A 23,375-nucleotide genomic window follows, 5' to 3' on the forward strand; every position below is an offset into this window, starting at 1 on the left:
TCATTGAAATCACCATGAAAACCTACTAGTAGTTTTCATTCTGAGACTTGAATACAGTTACCCACATTTAATTTGACATTGGTGACCTAATCAATTAAGATATCTTGGTGGGATGGAAAATACCTATGCTTACAACAGAGAGGATTACCAGGAAAAGAAAGCTTTTCAGTCCTAACTTCACTGGACTCATTTTGAAAAGTCTGTATTTCAGTAATGATACCTTCGGTGCATAAAAATAAGTCACTTCAAAAAGAATATGTTGGCACACCTAACTCCAGAGTGCAGAATTATATTTGACTTAGGCACAGTTGGATTAGACTTGCTGTTATGGTTCTCAGCTCTGCCCTTCATATGCTGACCCAAACCTCAAGCCGGCTTCTCCCAACTGGCCGTACGCCACACCATCCAGTTAGGGGAAAGAGCTGCTCACCACTGTCGAAAAAGCTTCTGACTTCATTCTGATAGGTCTAACTTGGGTCATGAGCCTGCCTCTGGAATTACGTATAGTGATCGTTGAGACCAATTAAGTGCTACCCCTAAAGCTGGGAGTGGTGGGTTCAAAAACCCAAAATACACAACTACTCCACAGTGGGTTAAATGGATGCCACAGAGACAACCGACAATGTCCCTTCAATTAACCATCCAGCCCAGGCAAAAATAGCCCCAGAGAAGAGAATTTGCATTTTATTTAAAATGTAGTTACTTCATTAAAAAGTAAGATTCTTTACAATTTTTTTAACATTTCTTTAAATTTTAATGTATTTTCATGATCACTTTTGGTATAAGTGCTCCAATTTTTAACATGGAGCTTTTAGGAAATCAGGGTCAATTTGCAGCCATCATTCACAAACTAAGTCATGAGCTGGGGTTGCCTTTTCCTGCAAAGTATTATCTTACAGCCTTGAGCTATGCGAGAACTGAAAAGGCCATTTTTCCTAAGTGAAGTCTGGTTTTTGTTCAGTTTCAAATTTTTCAGAGATAATTTCTCAAGCCTTTTGGTAATAATATACAGGAAACGTCAATCGTCATAAAAACTTAATCCCAATGTCCAAGTAATAAAACTGGATCCAGAGCAGGACTAGAAGCCCAGGCTGTAGCAGAGTTGGACAGAAAAGTCAATGGACATGGAATGGGAATTGGGACCAGTTGAAGGATACAATGAAATCCTAGAATCAAAGGTGTTTCAAATTTTCCAGGTTGTTTTAAGATCTCAAGGTCCTAGCTCCAAACAATTCAACAACATGAACTTCTACATAGAGTTGAAAATGTATGCATTTAACTGCAGTGTTATTTTTATGTTACACTGCCCAGTTATATGAGTACTTCAACCAGCATGTTTTATTGATAACAGTAATACACCACCCAGGGGTGTTACTTTGAAATCAATAGTACTGCCAAGAACAAAAAAGCCAACAGGGAAGATGCGCCATTTGTGCACTATCGTTTCTGAATTAGGAAAATAATCTCTGAGACCAAACATCATGTGCTCCCTTAGAGGAATCAAGCCTGAAGATTATTGTCACTGATTAGTATGACTACCTGGTATTCAAGACTTTGAAAAATCGCTGTATTGCACAATAGAATAATAAATTGCCCAATAGTGCAGCCACTTAAAAATAAACACAGAAGAGCAGGAGTATAAGTAACTTTACAATGAATCAGAGAAACTGTTTGGGATTGGAGTGCTGCATATTGCACAGGTTCAGAGTTTCCAGAAACTGTTCTGTGAATGATGAGGTACAGATGCATAAGTCATGCATGCAGAGAAGAGTTCATTTATATTACTAAGTCTGCACTGTATCCATATGTAGCTGAATTAATTCAACTGAACATAGAATGTAAAGTTTCCAAGGTTTCTATATTTCTGGATTGTTTTAACTATAACTTAAGACACATATATTGGTGAGCAATGTGGTTTTTGTTTTGTTTTTGACAGAACTACATAGAATGACAGCTCTTATTTTTGCTCATCCTTATGATGTAAGTAAAAGATAATTGTTTATGATGAGGTAATTATATTATTCACTGTTTAATAATTGATGTGTCTATATCATTGTGTTCACAAAATAAGAGAAAATTGAAAAATCTAGTATGTTCTCTCATTTTGGCCAATTTTCAATACATTTAAACAGAAAATAAATTTAACTTCTTGGAGCCAAAATGCTAGTTTAAGATCTTCAAGTAACTTCTGAAGTAATCAGTCTGTAAGTTTCTAAACATTCCTAAACCTTTTATCCAAATGTTAGTGGAAGAGATACCATTCATCTTTGTAAACATAAAGTTGTAATCTACTTATTTTATAAAACTAACAAAATGAAACTTAGGTTAACTGTGACCAGATTGCCATACTTAAACTTTTGATCTCAGAAATAATAATATTACAAAAATAAAATCAGGAACTCTATCATTTCAGGTCAAATTTGGGAGGAAACAGCTAAAATCATAGCTTGATAACTAACCCCAATGATTAATTGCTTTTTCAACATGTGGATTATCTTGGTGCCAAAAATTATGGAACAATTGCCTAACAAATTGGAGAGTCCCTGATGTCAGTACTCATATTTTCTTTGGATTATACTAAGCAATTATGCTGAACTTTCTAATGACTGAGTAAAATGGTATTGTGCCTTGGGGCACATTTTGATGAACTACAGTTGTACTTTTCAAAATGTAAGAGGCATATGCATAAAAAAGCATATTGTCTAGAACAGAGCTCTGTTTGACCTTTATGTTGGATTTTAGAGGATTATAAGTATCATAAAACTATAAATATATTTACTATTGATAGTCATTACTTTTTTTGTTTTTTGTTTTGAGACAGAGTCTCCCTCTGTCACCTGGGCTAGAGTGCCATGGTGTCAGCCTAGCTCACAGCAACTTCAAACTCCTGGGCTCAAGCGATCCTCCTGCCTCAGCCTCCCAGTAGCTGGGACTATAGGCATGTGCCACCACGCCCAGCTAATTTTTTCTATTTTTAGTTGCCCAACTATATATTTTTTTCTACTATTTAGTAGAAATGAGGGTCTCGCTCTTTCTCAGGCTGATCTTGAACTCATGACCTCAAGCGATCGATCCTCCAGCCTTGGCCTCCCAAAGTACTATGATTACAGTGGTGAGCCGACCAGCCGATAGTCATTGCTTTAAACTACTTACCTTCCTGAAAAATCAATTGGTATCAACTCATCTCCAAATAAATGTTTAATTTATATGATTCATTTTTGTTCCTAGAACTTGCTAATTCTTACTCCATCCTCATATTCAGTTAAATTTATTGTTTGCATGACTGATGATGCTAAATAAGTCCTTTAAAGCGCATATAAAGTTAGCTTTAATTTTTTACTTCAACTCCTATGTAATCCATCTTTCATTTCTTGAGTTGCCTTTCAGTATTAATCAGCCATTATCTTAAGATTCTAGGCTTAAAAAATAAAGTAACACAAATTAGACTAAAAGTTAATTTGTGATCTTATATACAAGGATGCAACATATTGAAAAACTACAACCATCTGAAATATTCTGTAGCTTCAGGGAAGTTAACTTGATATGCCACTGATGTCAGAATTACAAATGAACACCACTTTTTAGGGAAGATTATTTTTATACTTTCCAACTAGTCTTAATATCTAAGGTAAACACCACATCACTTAAAACTAAGGAACTATGAATGACAGACATCAACACTATGGACTTCTAGTTATCCCAATATCTAAAAATAATTTATTAACATATGCTTTACCTATTTCACCAACGAGCAAAACTAAAACAACAGCTATATTAAATATAAGAATTGGGAATACAAGCTGAAATTATATTTCCTAATTCTAAGTATCCTCCTCCTTGGATTTCTAAGAACATCCTTAATACTATTCATTATATTAATATCACACTACAAAAACTTTATTTTTCATCGAAATTTGAAGTTCAGCTTATAATAAAGTGGCAAATGCTCTCTTCTTCAAACTCTAAATAAAATATAATAAATACAATAAAGTTGTTTTTTTTTCTATTAACAAAAGGAAAATTTACATTCTGCCTTATGAGTTAAATGCTCCTACGTATCAAAATCCAAGTTTCTCACTGTGGCCTACTCACAATCTGGTTCCTACTTTCCTCTCATTCCATCCTCCCCTCCCTCACCACCCTCCACCCACACTGTCCTTATCCTCACTCAGCTCCTCCTTCCTCCAAACCCTGCCTGGCCCTGGTGCACTTGCCTCATCCTTCACGTCTCAGCTCAAATGCCTGTCCCCCTCATCTCAAGGAAACACCTTTCTGCTACTTCCCTCTTTCCTCCTCACTTCTACACCCAGTTACACACTGTCATTTTACTCTATTTAATTTCCTTCACAGGATTTTTCAGGAAGGTAAGTAGTTTAAAGTAATGGCTATCAATGGCAGACATATTTATAGTTTCATGATACTTATAATCCTCTGAAACCCAATATAAACCTGAAATTATTGTGGCCCTTGATTTTTGTACTAGTTCACCGTCTGTCTCCCCTTGCTAGTCATAGAATGTAAGCTCCATAGGGGTAGGGGCTTGGTCTAACTCTCCTCTGTATCCTCAGCAGCTTGAACAGTGGCACATGGTAGGCACTCAGAAAATATTTATTCAGTGAAGAAATAAACTCACTAGACATTTTAATTTGCTTTTAAGAAACATCATCAATATAATGTGTTTTTAGAAGGACAAAATTAAACGGGTTCATGCATTTTTATGGGAAACTGACTTTTGTTACACTGTAAAATCATTATAAAATGAATACCTTTTCCCAAAACTTCTTAATAGATTTAAAACAGGAGTGAAAAAAAAGCTTTATTTTTCAATCAAGGGTCACTGTGGCAGAAATATACACAAAGCCAGCCACACATTAGTGAAAACAAAAGAACTGGCCATTTTCAAAAACAAGCATGAAGGAGTGAAACTCTTTTCAGACACACTGACCAAAAAAAAAGCTAACAGGAGCCAAAAAGTGAAGCAATTAAATAGAGGTATGCAGATATATAAGATGTTTTCATTTATTTTAACAAATTATTTTGAAAGACATGAGAATAGAGTATGCTACGTTGCTGATTTCACTCTTAGCTTCAATCCATCACAAACTAATTAAACTTTTGCTGAACTTATTATTGGCCTGATAAACTTAAGCAAAGTCTTGGATCTCTATTAGAAGACAGAGGTTCACCACCTCTGGTACAAAAGACAACTTTTTTTCATTCCTAAACCATGTTCTGAAACCTAAACTTTTTCTAAAATTATGCCTTTCTTGCAAATGGCTCCTGAAAAACCAAAGTGTTACTCTATTGACAATAAATGTTTCAGAAATAAAGATAAAACATTACTTAAATTAGAACGCCAGTGGCAATGTTTACAAAACACTTTCAGAAAACACCTTTTTACTATAACTGTATGATATAAATGTGTCTTTTAGGTAATGAAACTGATTTTCATCTGCGATTCCTTAATTTACAGCCACATCTCACATTATATTTATTTCAGTTTGACCCTCTAGTAGAGGGTGGAAGTGAACCATTTTAGAAGAGAATCCATGTATCTTAAACATAATAGGACTTTAAAATAGAACCTGAGACAGCCTTTGTGTATTAAAATTAATATAACAAATAATAGAACTTGACAAAGTCCTTCTACATCCATTCTTAGGTGGTGTTGGGGGCAGCGGCGAGGCAACTAGATTTGAAAGTCACTTCTGAGATTAAGTGGACTTGATTTAGTGAATTTGGTGACTAGTATGGTATGTACGTGAGAGAATATTGGAGATGACTCTCAGGTTCTACTTTGTGTAGCAGGATGGACTGTGGGAAAGACAGGAACTAGAAGAAGAATATTAGATTTATGAAGGATGGGGCCGAGCGCAGTGGCTCACACCTGTAATCCCAGCTTTCTGGGAGGCCGAGACCAGAGGATAGCTGCAGCTCAGGGGTTCAACACCAGCCTGAGCACAGTGAGACCCCGTCTCTACCGAAAAAGAAAATAAAAATTTTAGAAATTAAAATAATAAAATTTTTAAAAAAAGATTTGTGAAGGATGGAAATGATTTCAGTTTTCACAGCTTGAGCTTTCAATGCCTCTAGGACATTCCTATCCAGGTAGAATGAGTGTCTAGCAGCCAGATGAATGCATAGGTCTGGAACCCAGAAGAAATACCATGGATTGTTTTACAGATAATCTATTTAATAAACATTTATATTTATAAAACATATTAATAAATGACATAAACCAGTTATAAAGTAAAATTTTTTAAAAATCATTTATTATTGGTGCCCAGATCATGTACATAATGGCTTTAGAGGGCTCTTAATATCTTCTACAGAAGCTCCCAATTAAATGACCATCTCCAGGTTACAGAAATCAGGAGTAACACCTTGAATGGAAATTGCCTAATATATAACCAAAAGGGCTTCATTTGTCCTGATTCTCCAGCTTGTAGCTTCTATATATGGATTTTTGTTCATTAGAAAACCTTTCATTCTATCTAAGCTACCACATCCTGTAGTCACTTTCTTGTCTCTCCTCTGAGTTTCCATTTAGAATGTCCTGTGATAATTGGAATCATGTCCCAAATTTCTGAATAAACCTCTCCTTAAGGGAATTTTCCACTGCTCCCTGTATTAGGCATTTATTGCTGCATAACAAATTACCCCCCAAAAACTAGTAAATTAAAACAACATACATTTATTATTTCACAGATTTCATAGGTCAAGGATCTGGGTTCTCTGTTCCAGAGTCTCTCACAAGGCTACAATCAAGGCACTGGCCAGGGATGAGGTCTCACCTGAAAGCTCAACAAAAAAAGGACCAACTTTCCAGCTCAAACACTGGTTGTTGACATTTAGTTCCTCACTGAACTGATGGTCTCAGTTCCTCACTAGCTGTTGTCCAGAGACCACCCTCAGATCCTTGCCTCATGTGCCCTTCTAAATGACAACTTGCTTTATTAAAGAGTACAAGCCAAAAAGCACAATAGTCTTCTAAAAATACAGAAGTCACCATCTCTTATAACCTAATCACAGAAATGATATTCTGTCAGCTTTGCCTTATTCTATTGGCTAGAAAAATCACTAGGTCCAGCCCACACTTCAGGAGAAAGGATCATACGAGGGCATGGATACCAGGAGGCAAGATCATTGAGGCCATCTTAGAAGTCTGCCTACCATATCACTAATTATCAATCTACAAGGTCAAGACAAAAAGAGACATTAACGCCAACAAATGCTAATTTTTCTGTATAGGGTTCTGTGATGACATACATGTCTGGGCCCTTTATTTATTTATTTATTTTCTTTCTTTTATATTAAAATTAGTCGTCCAGATAATTTCTTTCTATTTTTTTTAGTAGAGATGGGGGTCTCACTGTTGCTCAGGCTGGTCTTGAACTCCTGAGCTCAAACAATCCACCCACCTCGGCCTCTCAGAGTGCTAGGATTATAGGCGTGAGCCACCGTGTCCGGCCTGGGCCCTTTAATTTGTTGATTTCTCAGTGAAAGATACCTAATCATTAAAGTGTTTGCTTAGTGTATCACACACTGGTATGCAGTATGTACTCTGGAAGTTCAGGAAATAGGTACTGACTGACAAAGATAGAACAATATATGAAATATAAAGTATGTTTCTGTCTAAAGCTATTTGGAAACCCTAGTTGAGGCTTTTAAAAATGTGCCTTTTACGCACTGTCTGGAGAATGAGAACGGACGAGCTTGGGACTCTGACTCAGGGGGATGGGCAGGACATGGACAATGTATATGACCTAAACTTATGTACCCCCATGATGAGCTGAAATAAAAAAAAAAAAAAAAAAGTCCCTTTTAGCATCATTCTTCCAAAAATGCCTTTTAAAATGATTCTCAAGACTTCACAATATTTTTTCTTACAAATACAAATTTCCCAACATCTGTCAAAGTATATTTTGTACTGAACTTATAAATGTAGTACCAAAGACAAGTATTTCTTATCTGTCAAATTTCTGCCACATTGGAAAATACACAGATGATTGTTTAACACTGTGCGCCACTAGACAGGAATTATATTTCACATTTTAACTTGTTGCATACAAAATTAATTAGTAATTTAAACCACTTTAAATACCAGCAGTCACTAAGCGATTTTTTTTTTCTCTTTGAGACAGTGTCTCACTCTGTTACCCAGGCTGGAGTGCAGTGGTGGGACCAGATCATGATTCACTGTAACCCAGAACTCCTGGGCTCAAGTGATCCTCCTGCCTCAGCCTCTCAAGTAGCTAGGACTACAGGCACATGTCAACACACCTGGCTAATTTTTTTTTTTTTTTTCTGGTAGAGACAGAGTCTTGTTATGTTTTGAATTCCTGGCTGCAAGCAATCCTTCCATCCCAGCCTCCCAAAATGCTGAGATCTCAGGTGTGATCCACCACACCCAACCACAAAGAGATTTTCAATTCTAGGAAGAACAGAATCCAAAATGAACTTTCAGAATGTAATTTTTAAAATCGTTTTTTTAAAAATCTAGTTACTAAAAAAAGAAAAAAATACCAGTCATAATCCTACCACCGAGAAATACTCACTATTAAATATTTTGGTGTATATTTATATCTATATATCCTCTTTTGTTTGTTTTGAGACAGGATCTCTCTCTGTCACCTGGGCTAGTGTGCTGTGGTGTCATCATAGCTCATTGTAACCTCAAACTCCTGGGTTCAAATGATCCTCCTGCCTCAGCCTTCTGTGTAGCTGGGACTCCACGCCTGGCTAATTTTTCTATTTTTTGTAGAGACGGTGTCTAGCTCTTGCCTACGCTAGTCTCAAACTCCTGATCTCAAGCAATCCTCTTTCCTTGGCCTCCCAAAGTGCTAGGATTACAGGCATGAGCTATCTCGCCTGGCCTATATATCCTTTTAGATATTTAAATGTGTATATAATTTTACCACAAATAACATAATACTCCTCTTTATAATGATATATGAAATTGTTTCCAAAACAAAGATTTTCAAAGCAACTGATTTTCAGTGAGGCATTGCTAAAAAATGTTTCTAGCAAACCAATGTTAGCAACAAGTTAACCGAGTGCTACACAGAGCAATGGGCCAGCCATGCATACATTGTTTTTTTGTTTTTTGTTTTTGAGACAGAGTCTTGCTTTGTTGCCCGGGCTAGAGTGAGTGCCGTGGCGTCAGCCTAGCTCACAGCAACCTCAAACTGCTGGGCTTAAGCTATCCTCCTGCCTCAGCCTCCCGAGTAGCTGGGACTACAGGCATGTGCCACCATGCCCAGCTAATTTTTTCTATATATATTTTTAGTTGTCCAGGTAATTTGTTTCTATTTTTAGTAGAGATGGGGTCTTGCTCTTGCTCAGGCTGGTCTCGAACTCCTGACCTCGAGTGATCCACCCGCCTCGGCCTCCCAGAGTGCTAGGATTACAGGCGTGAGCCACCACGCCCGGCCCATGCATACATTGTTAAAGCTGTTGTCCCCAAAGGAATGGCCTATAAAACAAATAGGAGGGGCATCTGATCCATGCCATAGTGCTTTTGCTATATTATTTTGATCATTCTTTTATTAATATTTCTTATCGTTCTGTAGATTTTTATTTATTAGGTGCCTCCCTCCTTAAACTCCTTCCCCCGGTGTCTGAATCTGTCATGTAAGTGCTACACACAAATCAATTGTGCCACTGGAGCTCCAGAATCTGAATTACTAGTTTCTCAATCACTGAATTATTATTTGTTCTTCTCAGAACAAATCTCACCTCTGATGAATCTTTCTCTGCCATCTTTACCAGCTTTCCGTCCTCTTCCATCCAAACTAGTTGGCATAGCTGCTGCCCCACTATTTCTCTTTCCTTACTTTCTCCCCCACTGCCCCTTAAAGCCTCATGGTTTAAGTAATCAGTTCTATGTTGGAGACTGTTAAAACCTGTCTCACTTCACACTTAATGTGTGTAAACCAAACTCATCCACTTCCCCTCAAATTACTCACCACCTCTCCTCTTTCCCTAGCATTGTTCCTCTATCCTAACACCTGGAAATTACCTTCAACTTCTCCCCTCCCTTTAACCTATTCAATCTGTCTCTAGTGAATCATGCTACCACATGTCTCCTAAATTTGTTTACTCCTTTCCAATTTCTTTACCTTCATCCAATCCAGGTCAAGATTGCCCTACAGCTGGACTTAAGCAACAATATCCCAAATAAGCTTAGGGTTCCTCTGCCTTCATTCCTTCCCGGTCCTAGGCTACTCTTATTGTAATGGTCAGTCAGATATAATGAAAGGAGAACTGGACTTGAAATGAAGAGCATAAGGGTAAGTTCCCTCCCAGCCACTCCAGGTGTGACCTCCAGCATGTTTCTTTCCTCTTTCTAAGATAAGGCTTGGAACTTTCCTTATCTGCAAAATGGCAAGTTGGGCTCTAAGCTACCTTGCAATTCTAACAAACTTCTACTCTGACACTTCTTTGTTCAAGGGATGGTATTGACATTTCTCTCCCCAAGATCACAGCTGGCACTCACTATTTTCCTGCTTGCACTGTCCCTTACACCCAGACTGCTCATTTTTACCATACCCCCAGTGAGCCCCAGTCTTTCCACTGTAAATGTCATTTCCTTGTACTATTGTTCTTCTTTCCCTTCATTTATAAATTACTCATTTTACAACATTTATAAAGTACTAATGTACAAGGCACTTTGCTAGGTCCTGGGAATAGTGAGGTAAAAGACATAATCCTTGCCCTCAAAGTATTTACCATCTTATTGGAGACATGGGTAAGTAAAAAAAGACATGGCAGTGTATTCAGTGCTATGCTAAAGAACTTAATACATCCCAGGTTTTTTTTTTATTTGAAGAATAGAAGTGACTTTAATTAAAACATCCTTTGCTTAGATATGACAAATATGCCTCCCGCAACATGGAGCTTTTCCTACAGTTATGCTTGTAACATTTGTTCTTCTCGTTTTTTCTTTCTTCAAATGAGGAATATAAACCTGGCAGAATTAGTTGTACCCTATGCATACCAAGGAAGCTCACCATGATGTTTTCGTGAATAAAGCCCCTCCTGCATCTAGCCGGTTTCAGATGCGGATATTCTTCAGTGCTGGTGATTTTGACATTGCAAACCTTCTTCCAGGCCTCTCAAAGCTGACCGTGCACAGGGTGGACGCCCGCGTGGCGCAGGCCCCCGCGCAGCTCACGTCCGTAGGAAAGCCGTGCTCCGCTGGACTTCATGCAGCCTGCTGGCCGCGCCCCAGTCTTGACTTTGTGTTTTCCCTCCCAGTTTTTTGGAAGGCAGAAAGGAGCATCACTTAACAAGTTGGGGTACCTAGGGAAGGCTTGGGAAAAGATGCACTAATGCCACGTGGAGTCCTTGAATCTCAAAAGGGAAAGTAAGAATGAAGGGGGCAAGAACTTGTGTGCTATTGCTACCCTGAGGGGCGGGGAAGGGAGGTGCAATTGATTCTAGAACAGCGTGCACTGGAGAACACCGGAGTGTAGCGGGGAGTGGCAAGCAGTGGGGCGGACATGAATGGCCTTGAAAGTTGCCCGCAGGAGTTCGGGTTTTACCCGAGGAAAGGGTGTTGTACGGGCTGTATTTTGATTCAAACAATTCCTTTCCTGGTCTGTTACTGGGGAAACGTGTTTACTGGGCACTGAAGCGGTCAAAGACGACGGCAGGGAAATGGTGATCTGCCAAAAACTGTTTTGGCTACGCCTTGGTCCGCTGAAACAGAGCCTACCGGTGCCTCACGGCCTCTTCAGGCCGACCGGCCTGCGCTCGGGGTCGGCCCGGCCGCGCGTCACAGAGGGCAGGAGCCGCGCGAGCCGCAGAGGGCGCCTCGGGCGACGTCGCGAGACTTCCCGCGAGCAGCGGCCCGACCCGCAGCGTCTGGTCGGTCACCCAGCAACCGCCCGGGCCGCGCAGGGACCTGGCGCCGGCGAAGCTCACCAAACCAGTTACTGACTCGACCCGTCCCACGAGCGGTGAGGCGCCCGCGGGGAAGAAGCGTGGGGAACCGAGGAAACACTAGAGCCCTGTTCCTCAAACTTGCCTGCCAGTAGGATCTTCCTGGGACATTTGTCAAAATGCAGATCCCTGGGCCCTATCTCGAGACATCGGGAATTCCCAGAACAGTCTGGAAGGCTGTGTTTTTAACAAGTGCTTAGCACCAGGCAAGGTTGAGAAACAGCTCCAGAGCAGGCAGACACGGTGGAGGGTGGCCGTGGGGCTGAGGGCGGACGGGCGCGCGTGGATCCGAGTGTGAAAGGGTTCTGGGAAGCCTGCAGGCTGGCGCCGGGAGCTAGAGCATCTGGACGCCGCAGAGGTTGGGGCTCACTAAGCGGAAACGTAGGCAGAAACTGAATTCGGAAAACGTTGTCCAGTGCACTGGGAGCCCCGGGAGATGGAAGCCAGGGGATCCATTGAAATGGGTTCCCAGAGCCTGTAAAGCAGCTCTAAGCTGAAGAGAGAGAGAAAGAGATCCTAAAAGGGGTTTCTCAAACTTTAGGAAACAACGACCCTCTCTTAAAAGAAAGCTATGGACACCCCACAAGTGTTGACGTAATTATTTTTATTATAATTTTCTAAAATGTATTCAGATCCACGCTAGGTTCAGTTTAAACTCCTGAAGCTTATAATTTCTCTAAAACTATAAAACCACAATACTGATAAAGTTTAAATTAATATTATTTTAACAGTATGAATGCTGGTGTTTTGATGAAACTAAACCCTCTCTTGTGGACTGCTACAGTGCAGACTCTTTTAACAGTCTATTATTTTGTGTTTCGGTTGATTCAGTTTTCTCCCTTTCCATATTCAACCCCCTGGAAAATTTTCCTGTAGTTTGCTGATGAGGTCCACTGGCCTTCCCATGGTTTAATAAATACTTTACAGATTAAGTTTGCCTCTTTCCTTTTCTTATTATCTGAGCTAATTAAATTTTTTCTACAACCAATTTTTTACACTTTTTCTAAACACGGAGTTGTACACTACTAGAGACAGAATCAGTTTATAGAGGAGTTAAGAATATGCCTTCCCAAAATACGTCAGTCTAGTATATTGACAATTTTGAGTTAAAAGCACTTGAAAAACAGGTTTTTCTGAACTTCATTCTGTTTCTTAAAAGCAGGAGATTAAACTCCTGTTTGAAAGATGCCCTGCCTGTACTAGAAGGAAAGTATCATTCCTATCAAGGACAGGAAGTTGAGGCCAAGCAAAATCTATACAAAGAAATGTTTTTAGATTAACCCTTATCTTCCTAGTCACTTCACCAGTCAACTACTAATTTTCACAATTTACTCTGTTTTATATAATTAAGTATGTAAGTGTTCGACTATAAGCGTGTCTTTGAATTTTCATTTCCTTATGAAGGTTCCCATGCCATGTAAAACTTGTCTTAAATAAATCAGTGTGCTTTTCTCCGTCAATTTAATTCTCAGGCCCAGCAAGAAAAAAAAAAAAAAAAACCCTGAGATGATAAAGGTAAAATTTTGCCTCCCCTGCAATAGCATGGTCATTCATGAGGATTTGGGTGCTTCAAATTTTCTCTATTTTAGCTAAGGTCAGAAAAAAACCCTGAAGCAAGAACTCATGTGATAACACTTTTTTGGGGTTGCAACCAGGGAATTAGGCATGAAGGAACAAAGGAACTAAACAGAGATGGAAGGAAAGCGAATAAAAGAGAGTGTAATCCAGAAGACTACAGCATGTTTTCAGAAGGACCTTTTTAAATTACTGTGTCTCCCCAAAGTCTATGAGGGAAAAAAGGAAGGATAAATCATACAAAGCATGTCTCCCCTTTTTCAAAGTTACCCCCACAGGGCATCACCTCCTTCACAGGACAGAGTTGCTCCTGCATGGGCATCTGTACAGCACAGTCTCCCTCAGCTGCAAGGGGAAGGCCTTGAGGTGAATCTCTTTAAAATGTTTTTAACCTCAGTTGTCACTGTCCAAAGGATATTTGAAATATTCAGAAGTTCTAAAATTTTAAAATATGGGCCAAAGAAATCATAAATGGATATTAAAAAATTAAAAACTTATCTATAATGAAAATATCACATCTTCTGGAATCATCTAAGGATAGAGATTATTCTAACCTTATATATATGTATTTATATTTATATTAGAAGAGAAGACTGAAATTAATAAGGCAAGCATCCACATTTAGACCTCAGAAAAAGAAAAGAAAAAAGGTGGGGAAAACCTGAAAACAGTAGGAAAGAAATTTTAAAAGGTTATAAAAACAGAAATTAATGAAATTGAAGCAGACATGCAATAGGGATGGTAAACAAGGCTAAAACTGGTTTTCCTTGAATGTGCTAAAAAAACAGACAAGCGTGTCCAGGATATAACTGGCAAGAATAATCAAGGAAAAAAAATGGAGAAAATACAAATTAACCAAATTAGGAATGAGAAAGATCTATCATAGCAACAGCATAGACTGAAAAATTAAGAATATTATAACAGAAGAACTCTATAACAACAAAATTAAAAAGTAAACAGACTACTACACACTGGAATTGTTTTAGTTAAGTCATTTTGGACATAACATTTATTATCATGGTGAATCCACATCAGGTATTGAGTTATCAATTCTTTGAAGAAATAAATTTTGAGGAGGTGTGGAAGGAAGGAATATATTTTATAAAATGTTACATTTTGTAAAATGTTACTCACGATTGACCTTTAACTAGTAGGAGTTTTAAATATATTGTTAAAAATCTGTAATGGACAGTTAAATTACCAGAGAGAGAAGCTTATGAGCTCACCAAACAAGGATTTCATTGTAGATTTTGTCTTTATGGTACTTAAAGGAACAAGTAACAAAGTTTGAATGGAAGAACCTGCCACTGTTGTTCCATATCTGGTTGTTGCTGTTTACATTCGTTTGTTGAGCCTGTATCTTCATAAGCTTTTTTAGCAGGTACATTGAACATTTCTATTTCATGGTTTGGACAGAATCAGGCCATGTTACTGACAACTGATTGCCTTTTTCTTCTGTCTTTTTCCATGACTTTACTGCCTCATTTTGATTTATAACCAAACCTGGAAAAGCTACAAAAATAAGTGTTTTATGGTTTATCTAGAAATAATATGGAAAATACTGCTGTTATTTTTGGTGAAGAAAATAAATTTTGTATAGTTTATTTCAATCTAAATAAAATGTGAATTTTGTTTAAAAAAATTAAACAGAAAGGTTAATTTACTATTAAAAAATAATATAACTTATGAAAACTGATTGCAGAGGAAATAGAAAATCTGAATAGACATGTAACCATTAAAGAAACTAAACAATAGTTTAACATTAATTCTCCAAAACCACTCCCCCTCAAAAAAGAACCTACCAGGCCCAGCTGGTTTCATAGGAGAGTTTAACTCTACATTCAAAAAAGAAAAAGTAGGAATACCTACCTGGTGATTTTATGAGGTTACAAAGAGAATATAAGAAAGAAAATTACTGGCCAGTCTCCCTACTAAGCATAAATGAAAAAAAATCCTAAATAAAATATTAGCAAACTTAATTCACTCATACATATGCTATTCTGAGTTTGGTTTAATGTAAAAAAATTAACATTTGAAGTCTGTTCATGTATTTCATCACATCTTCTAATGCACAAGAAAAGCATTCATAACAGTCAACATCCATTCATGATTTAAAAAAAAACTTTTACAAACTATGAATAGCAAAGAACTTTCTTAAACTGAGAATGCTGGGTATTTTTTTTTAAAAAAAAAAAACCTCACAGAAAATATCCTACTTAGTAGTGAAATGTTACAAGCTTTTCCTCTGAGATCAGCAATAACAAGTGTATATGCTCTCATCACTTCTACTCAACACTGTTCCTAGATGTCCTAGCCAGGGCAGTAACACAATAAAAAAGGAAAAAGAAAAAGATATAAGAATAGGAAAGTAATAAACTGTCATTTATATATGATCTGATTGTTTACATGGAAAACCCAAAAGACTCTATAAATTATTGGAATTAATGTGCCCTTAGCAGTGTTGCTGGATATAAGATCAATATTTTTACAATGTTGTATTTCTATACACCAGCTACAAACAAAAACTGTAATTTCTAAAAGAATGACATTTGCAATATCAACAAAAATATATGATTCCTCAAGAATGACTCTAAAAAAACTTATGCATGGCTTTAATTATAAAAGAAAATTATAAAGAAGAATGAAGTAATGTCTTTTGCAGCAACTTGGATGGAACTGGAGCCATTATCCTAAGTGAAGCATCTCAGGAATGGAAAAACAAATACTGCTTGTACTCACAAGTGAAAGCTAAATGATGGGTATACATGATCATACAGAGTGGTATAATGGGCTTTCGAGACTTAGAAGTGGGGAAAGTGGGAAGGAGGTGGGGGATCAAAACGTACCTACAGATACAATGTACACTATTTGGCGGATGGGTACACTAAAAGCCGACTTCACCACTATACAATTTATCCATTTAACAAAAAACTACTTGCACCCGCTAAATCTACTGATTTAATAAACAAATAAATAAAATAATAAACAATTAAAAAAACTTTTACAAACTAGGAATAGTTTGAAATAATACACAAATAAATAAAAACAATTCTCACTCAAACAAAAACCCAACATAATAAAAAATTATAAAACTATTGAAAGTCATTAAGAAAGCACTCCTCAAATGGAGAGACATACCATATTAATGGAAAAGAAGACTTAATATTAGAAAAATGTCAGTGTTTCACAAATTGCTTATAAATTCAATGCAATCCTAACAAAATCTTGAAAGGATTTTTCAGGGAACTTGACAAATTGGTGTTAAAATGTATATGAAAGGTTAAGGACAAAGAATAACCAAGGTGGAGAAATATTAATCTGTACTAATTAAGACAATGTTGACATGGGGATAGATAGATAAATGAATGGAAGAGAAAAGAACCATGTGTATAGTGCTGGGATAATTGGTCTCCAGAAGGAAAAAAAATAATATTGAATCTCCGTCTCACTTCCTACACATTAATCAATTCTAGATAGATTAAAGACCAATATGTGTCAAACAAAACTTTCTAACATATTTAGAAGAAAATATAGATTGTTTTTCTGAAATTAGGATAGGGAAGGAGTGACTAAATAAGTCACTGAAAACACAAGCAAAAAAAAAAGTGATACATTTGACTACATTAGAAAAATAAAGCTTCTGGTTTTTTTGGAAGACATCATTAAAAACAAACTAACAAGTGGAAAATAAGGAGAAAAGACAAGATACAGTCTGAGAAAAGGTATTTGCAACACATATAATCAATGAAATATTAGTATCTAATAGAAATGTGTGTGTTCTACAAATTACTTATAAAAACAGAACCCAATAGGAAAAATGTGCAAAACATAACAAATAGCAATTAACAGAAAAGGAACTTCACACAGCCAATCAATAGGAAAATACTCTCAATCTCTCTATTAAGTAGAGAATGGCAAATTGAAACACAATGAGATATTATTTTACGTCCATCAGCTTGGCAAAAAGTTAAAGATTGCTGATATCAAGTGCTGATGATGGTGTAGAGTGCATTGTAGAATAATGAGAACTCTTTATCCACCAGTGGTAAAACTCCTTTGGAGAACAATTTGGCAATATAGTAAAGTTGAAAATGTCCAACCCGGAAGTGGCCACTCCTAATTTTAAACCTTAAAGAAGGCCTTGTACATGTGCTAAATGACATATACAAAATTGTAAAAGCAACATTGTAAAAGCAAAAACATTGGAAACACCTAAAGATTAATCATCTGAAGAAATGAATTTCTAACAATAGAATATTATACAGCAAATACTCTAGAGCTACACATATCAACCCAAATGACTCTCACAAACAAAATATTAAGCAGAAAAGAAAACTAGAGACAGAATAATATCATTGATATCATTGATGGCATGTAAAGTTGTGAAAAACCATACTACATATTTTTAGGTATACACACATATGTTGTGAAAGTATAAAGACAGGAAGATGTCTAAGTTTAAAATAAATGCTAAATTTAAGAGAATGCAGAAGGAGAAAGGTTTAGAAGGGTTTCAAATGTATTTGTAATGTTTTACATTTTTAAGCTGACCTGTGGGCACATGGCTGTTATATTATTCTTTAGACTTTTATCATGAAGTTATTTTATGAAATATTTTAAGGCAATATTAAAAGTTATTTTTACTTAATTAGAAGTGTTGTTCACAATATTACTGTTCTGTCATATTTGAAATTCGATCTGAAAAGTAAACAATAAACTTAAAATTTGTTGTAAGAGTAACAAATATATGCAAATTTCAAAAATCTGTGATAATTATATAATTTTATTCTGTATTTTTTATTGTGAAGAATCTTTTTTTTTTTTTTTTTAAAACAGAGTCTCACTTTGTTGCCCGGCTAGAGTGAGTGCCGTGGCGTCAGCCTAGCTCACAGCAACCTCAAACTCCTGGGCTTTGGCGATCCTACTGCCTCAGCCTCCCGAGTAGCTGGGACTACAGGCATGCGCCACCATGCCCAGCTGATATTTTCTATATATATTTTTAGTTGTCCAGATAATTTTTATTTCTATTTTTAGTAGAGACGAGGTCTCGCTCAGGCTGGTCTCGAACTCCTGACCTCGAGCGATCCACCCGCCTTGGCCTCCCAGAGGGCTAGGATTACAGGCGTGAGCCACCACGCCCGGCCTATTGTGAAGAATCTTAAGGATACATTCCATATCCTCAAATATTTTATTGTAGGCAATTTATAATAACATAACCTGGGTAATAATATGACACTGTGTGAGGACACAAATTTAATTTATTGTCTACTGAATTCACTTTTCCTCCAAAGCAAATAGGAAGAAACTGATTTCATGTCCAGAATATCATAAAATTGAGATAAACAGTAATAGAGTAATAATAATGGCCAACATTTATTGACCTATGTAACAGGCACTGTGCAGAACACTCTATAATGATTTTCTCATGAATCCTCACAGTATCCCTTGGAAATAGGTACCCTTATTATCCTTATTTTATATGAAATTGGGGTAACCTGCCCAAGATTGCCGAACCAGTGAGTGAGTAATGAAGCCAAAATATGAACCAGGCAATCTGGATTAAGAAACACTGCATTATGTTGCCTCTTTGTGGATTATGGTTGTAGCAACAAAACAACAAAATTTCTAGGCCAGCTTCATTTTCAAACATTTTGCACCTTTGTCCTATGTATATACTCAAGGTTTTCACACCATGTGTTCTGACTTGGGGGTTTCAGACATATGGTCACTGTGGGTACTACGGAAAACGAAGCCAGGAGACTTGGTCCCATTCTCAACTGCCACTAGTTTGAGTAACTTGAAATAATTCTCTAGGACTTAGTTTCTTCACCTGTGAAATGAGAACATTGGATGATATTCCTTGGAGGCCTTTTTGACTCCAAGAGAGAATAATAATCCTTTAAAAGATGCCCAGAAGCTGGTGCAGTATGGCGTGAACCTGTAGTCCCAGCTACTAGTGAGGCTAAGGCAGGATTATAATTTAAGCCCACAATGCATAATGCATTGTGATCATGCCTGAGAAGAGCTGCTGTTCCAATCTAGGCAACATAGCTAGACCTTGTCTCTTAAAAAAAAAAAAAAGGTGCTTGCAATAGCAATTCAATACTACTTAGCAAGAAGAAAAGATTTAAAAGTAAGTGAGTATTTGCATTTAATTAATTTTGGTGCTTTAAATCTTTTTATAAAAGATCTAGTCTATAAACTTAGAAAATATCTCAATGCCCCTAAAATGTCTATAAACTAGCTTATCAAATAGTTTTACATAAGGAAATAAGTCAAAAAGTCAAAATAACTTTTCCTAAATTGCTATATGATATTGTAATACTTTTTTTTAATTTTTAGAAAGTTGGAAATAAATAATACCTAAACCTTCTTCTCGACATGGTATCAAAACAGAGCTATTGCTGAGAGTTTGATATATAAAGAAGTTATGGTTCGACTGACCTTGGATCTAATTGCCAGAAACAGTAATCTTAAACCCGGAAAAGAAGAAACCATTTCACAGTGGCTGAAGAAGATAACTCATATAAATTTTTCAGACAAAAATATAGATGCAATTGTAAGAATTTTGGAATTATTTCTTATTTTTATATAATTAACAATGTAAAGTTTAGAAATTGACTTGAGGGCAAACCTAATAGATTAACTATTAATGTATTTTGACTATTCTTATTAACTATATTTTTATCAATAAGCTGTATATTGTTTTTATTTTAATTTCCTATTTGTGATATTCAACTTATTAAAATTAAGTCTCCATAAGATATACCATTGTGATTTTTAAATACATATGTTAAATATATATGTTACTGTTTCCCTACAATACACTAGTAGCGGCCGGGCGCGGTGGCTCACGCCTGTAATCCTAGCACTCTGGGAGGCCGAGGTGGGTGGATCGCTCAAGGTCAGGAGTTCGAGACCAGCCTGAGCAAGAGTGAGACCCCTGTCTCTACTAAAAATAGAAATAAATTATATGGCCAACTAAAAATATATATAGAAAAAATTAGCCGGGCATGGTGGCACATGTCTGAAGTCCCAGCTACTCGGGAGGCTGAGGCAGTAGGATCGCTTAAGCCCAGGAGTTTGAGGTTGCTGTGAGCTAGGCTGACGCCACAGGACTCACTCTAGCCTGGGCAACAGAGTGAGACTCTGTCTCAAAAATAAATAAATAAATAATACTCTAGTAGCAAACTAGATTTGACAGCATATGTTGGAAAATAATTTCAAAGATAATTACTTTTGTATTATTCCAAAACATTGGAATATATACATATTTTTTACATATCAGAGTATTAAGAACTAATTATGTGAGTACCACATTTCAAAAGTTTAACAGTGAAATCTTTTTTTTACATATTTAACTGTTTTTATAAATGTATGTTATACTGGATCAGTTATATCAGATAAGATAATTTTACTTGGTTATACTCTCAATATACATTTTCTCAGTGCTGAGGTAATTCTTGGCTGTAATTTGGGAAACTTTAAACACTGTAATAACCCTTTTAGGCCATTTGTATTGTTATCTATTGTCTACAATAAATGCTAAAGACTACAGATGACAGAAAATTTCTTGAAAACATATGAGCTACATTAGGGCAGGGATCATGTCTATTTTGTTCATATCACTCTAAATTCCCCATCCAATACAATACCTAACTTGTATTAAGTGCTTAAGAAATATTTATTGAGTGAATGAATGAAAGGGGGAAAAAAAAAAACCCCAAAGTCCCAAGCAAAATGATCAATTGAGAAATGCTTGTTTTGTTTTGCTTTTTATTGTAGGGACCCAACCCAGTTCCCATTTTATATCCCTTTCTGGTTTCCTGGTGTTCCTTCTTTCCATGAATCCAACTGCTCAAACATGCTTCTCTTTTGTTGCCCAGAGCTCTACCTCATCAGACCATATACATACTGCTTTCTTGGGAGAGGCCCCAGTGAGCCCCCACTTCAAGCTCTTTTGTCCTCACATCAATCAGTATTCCTCCAGTGTAGATGATCTTTGTTAGGAGGAAAGCAAACTGGTTAAAGTCACAATAAAGTGAGAATAACTTGTAAACTTAAAAGTTTCCAAAATGTGGCTGTATTTTGAAAACATCTAAATGAATATTTTTGAGTAGAACTTCATTTTACTTCTTGTCTATTTATTCTAGGCTAACTCTACCACCACACAAGAAATGACAGCCTTTTAAAAATACCTTTAATTAATTTATTATCTCAAAAGTAATTGGTGTTCATTTGTATAAAATACATATAAAAAGAAAGAATGTGATCCTACTTTTCAGAGATAACCACTTTTAACATTTAGGTAATGTCTTTTTTCTAGGTATGTATTTATATAATTTTATAATAGTCATATTGAAGGTACTGTCTTCACTTAATTATATGTTATGAAATCTATAAGATATTACTAAAGAAACTAAATGATATTTAATGATTCTACAGTATTCCCTTCAACAGCATTATCATAGTTTTTTCATTAATCCATTATTCTTGGATATCTAGATGACTTCCAATTTTCAGTATTATAAACCGCAACAGTTTACTTCCAATCCTACAGAAATATTAAGCCCTGATTTATACATTGGGACAATAATTTGTTCAGTGCTTCAACTTCCAGAGTAGCCTAATTGCTTCCAAGGAAAATTGCTTGCACTGGGAAAAACTTCTTAACAAATACAATTTTGTTGATATAATTACAGAATACTAAAGCCTAGAACTTATTTTGTAATCGTTTTAGTCTTGTTTTGATTGTGCTAAGAACAGAAAAAGACTGTCTTTTTATAATAATCTTAAGGAAATTTGCAGAATTATCAAGTGAAAAACTTTTTCAAAAAGAAACTTTTAAGTTTGAAGGAGAAATTAAATTTGACTTTTTGTTTTCCTTTTAGGAAGACCTCTCTCTTTGCAAAAATCTTAGTGTTCTATATTTATATGATAACCGTATTCGTCAAATCATTAACCTGAATTATGCCACAAATCTGACCCACCTGTACCTACAAAACAATTGTATTTCATATATAGAGAACCTAACATCATTAAAGAAACTGGAAAAACTGTAAGTGCTTTTGTTTTTGAGTAATGTAATTGTTTATCATCATTACAGTAGTTATATTTTATGCATGCAGGCATTTCCATTTTCTGCATTAAGTTTCAAAAATAAATTGGATATGAAATTGAGTCTGCATCTCACACGAGTTTTATGGAACAGGCCTCAGTTTTTATTCTCTTGCACTTTTATTAATACAAAATGAGTTGTTTCATATGTAATATTCAACAATTTGTGTTTTATTAAGCCTGATAAACTTTTCTTTCTGGGGGTTTGGGTTGTCGTAAGGGCTTAAAAGGACACCTAAAACATCCTCATGTAGGCTCAACTTGATTGTAAAAAGACACACACACTGCCTATAATGATTATAATTAGGCAATTAACACTGCTGGATCCAATTTCCCCAGACTAGAATAACTGTCATGCTTCTGAAAGAGTGAACCAAGGGCCTCAGAACAGGGACACAAGAGTGGGGTGAGGAATGCTTTTAAAAATGTGCAATACTGGGTTCCAACCTAGCATCCAAATCAGAATATCTGAAGGTTAGGCACAGAGAACTTCATTTTTAAACCTGCAACTCAGGTGATTCTTCTGCACCAGAACATATGAGGAGCCCTGTAGATAATTTAATAATAACTATTTCAATTCTCTCATTTTTTTTTCTTGCTGCTTTGCGGTGTAGGAAAAAAAATTCTCTCATTCTTTAAAAAAGTTTAAAATGTATTTTTTGGCCAGGCGCGGTGGCTCACGCCTGTAATCCTAGCACTCTGGGAGGCCGAGGCAGGTGGATCGCTCAAGGTCAGGA

At 36.4% G+C, this 23,375-nt stretch overlaps 1 protein-coding gene across 2 annotated transcripts in view; it reads left to right on the plus strand.

The window, feature by feature from the left end:
• Window positions 1–11,877: 11,877 nt before the first annotated feature.
• The window catches only part of PPP1R42 (protein phosphatase 1 regulatory subunit 42), a 38,757-nt gene continuing 27,259 nt past the window's right edge, over window positions 11,878–23,375 (plus strand). For both annotated transcript variants that reach the window (XM_045560559.1, XM_045560560.1), the window contains exons 1-3: window positions 11,878–11,963; window positions 19,864–20,080; window positions 22,413–22,579. In XM_045560559.1, coding sequence (XP_045416515.1) covers window positions 19,952–20,080; window positions 22,413–22,579 — 296 coding nt within the window. In that variant the 5' untranslated portion in view covers window positions 11,878–11,963; window positions 19,864–19,951. The remainder of the gene's footprint in view (window positions 11,964–19,863; window positions 20,081–22,412; window positions 22,580–23,375) is intronic.

The sequence above is a fragment of the Lemur catta genome, chromosome 9 (genome assembly GCF_020740605.2).
Source record: "Lemur catta isolate mLemCat1 chromosome 9, mLemCat1.pri, whole genome shotgun sequence".
NCBI lineage: Eukaryota > Metazoa > Chordata > Mammalia > Primates > Lemuridae > Lemur > Lemur catta.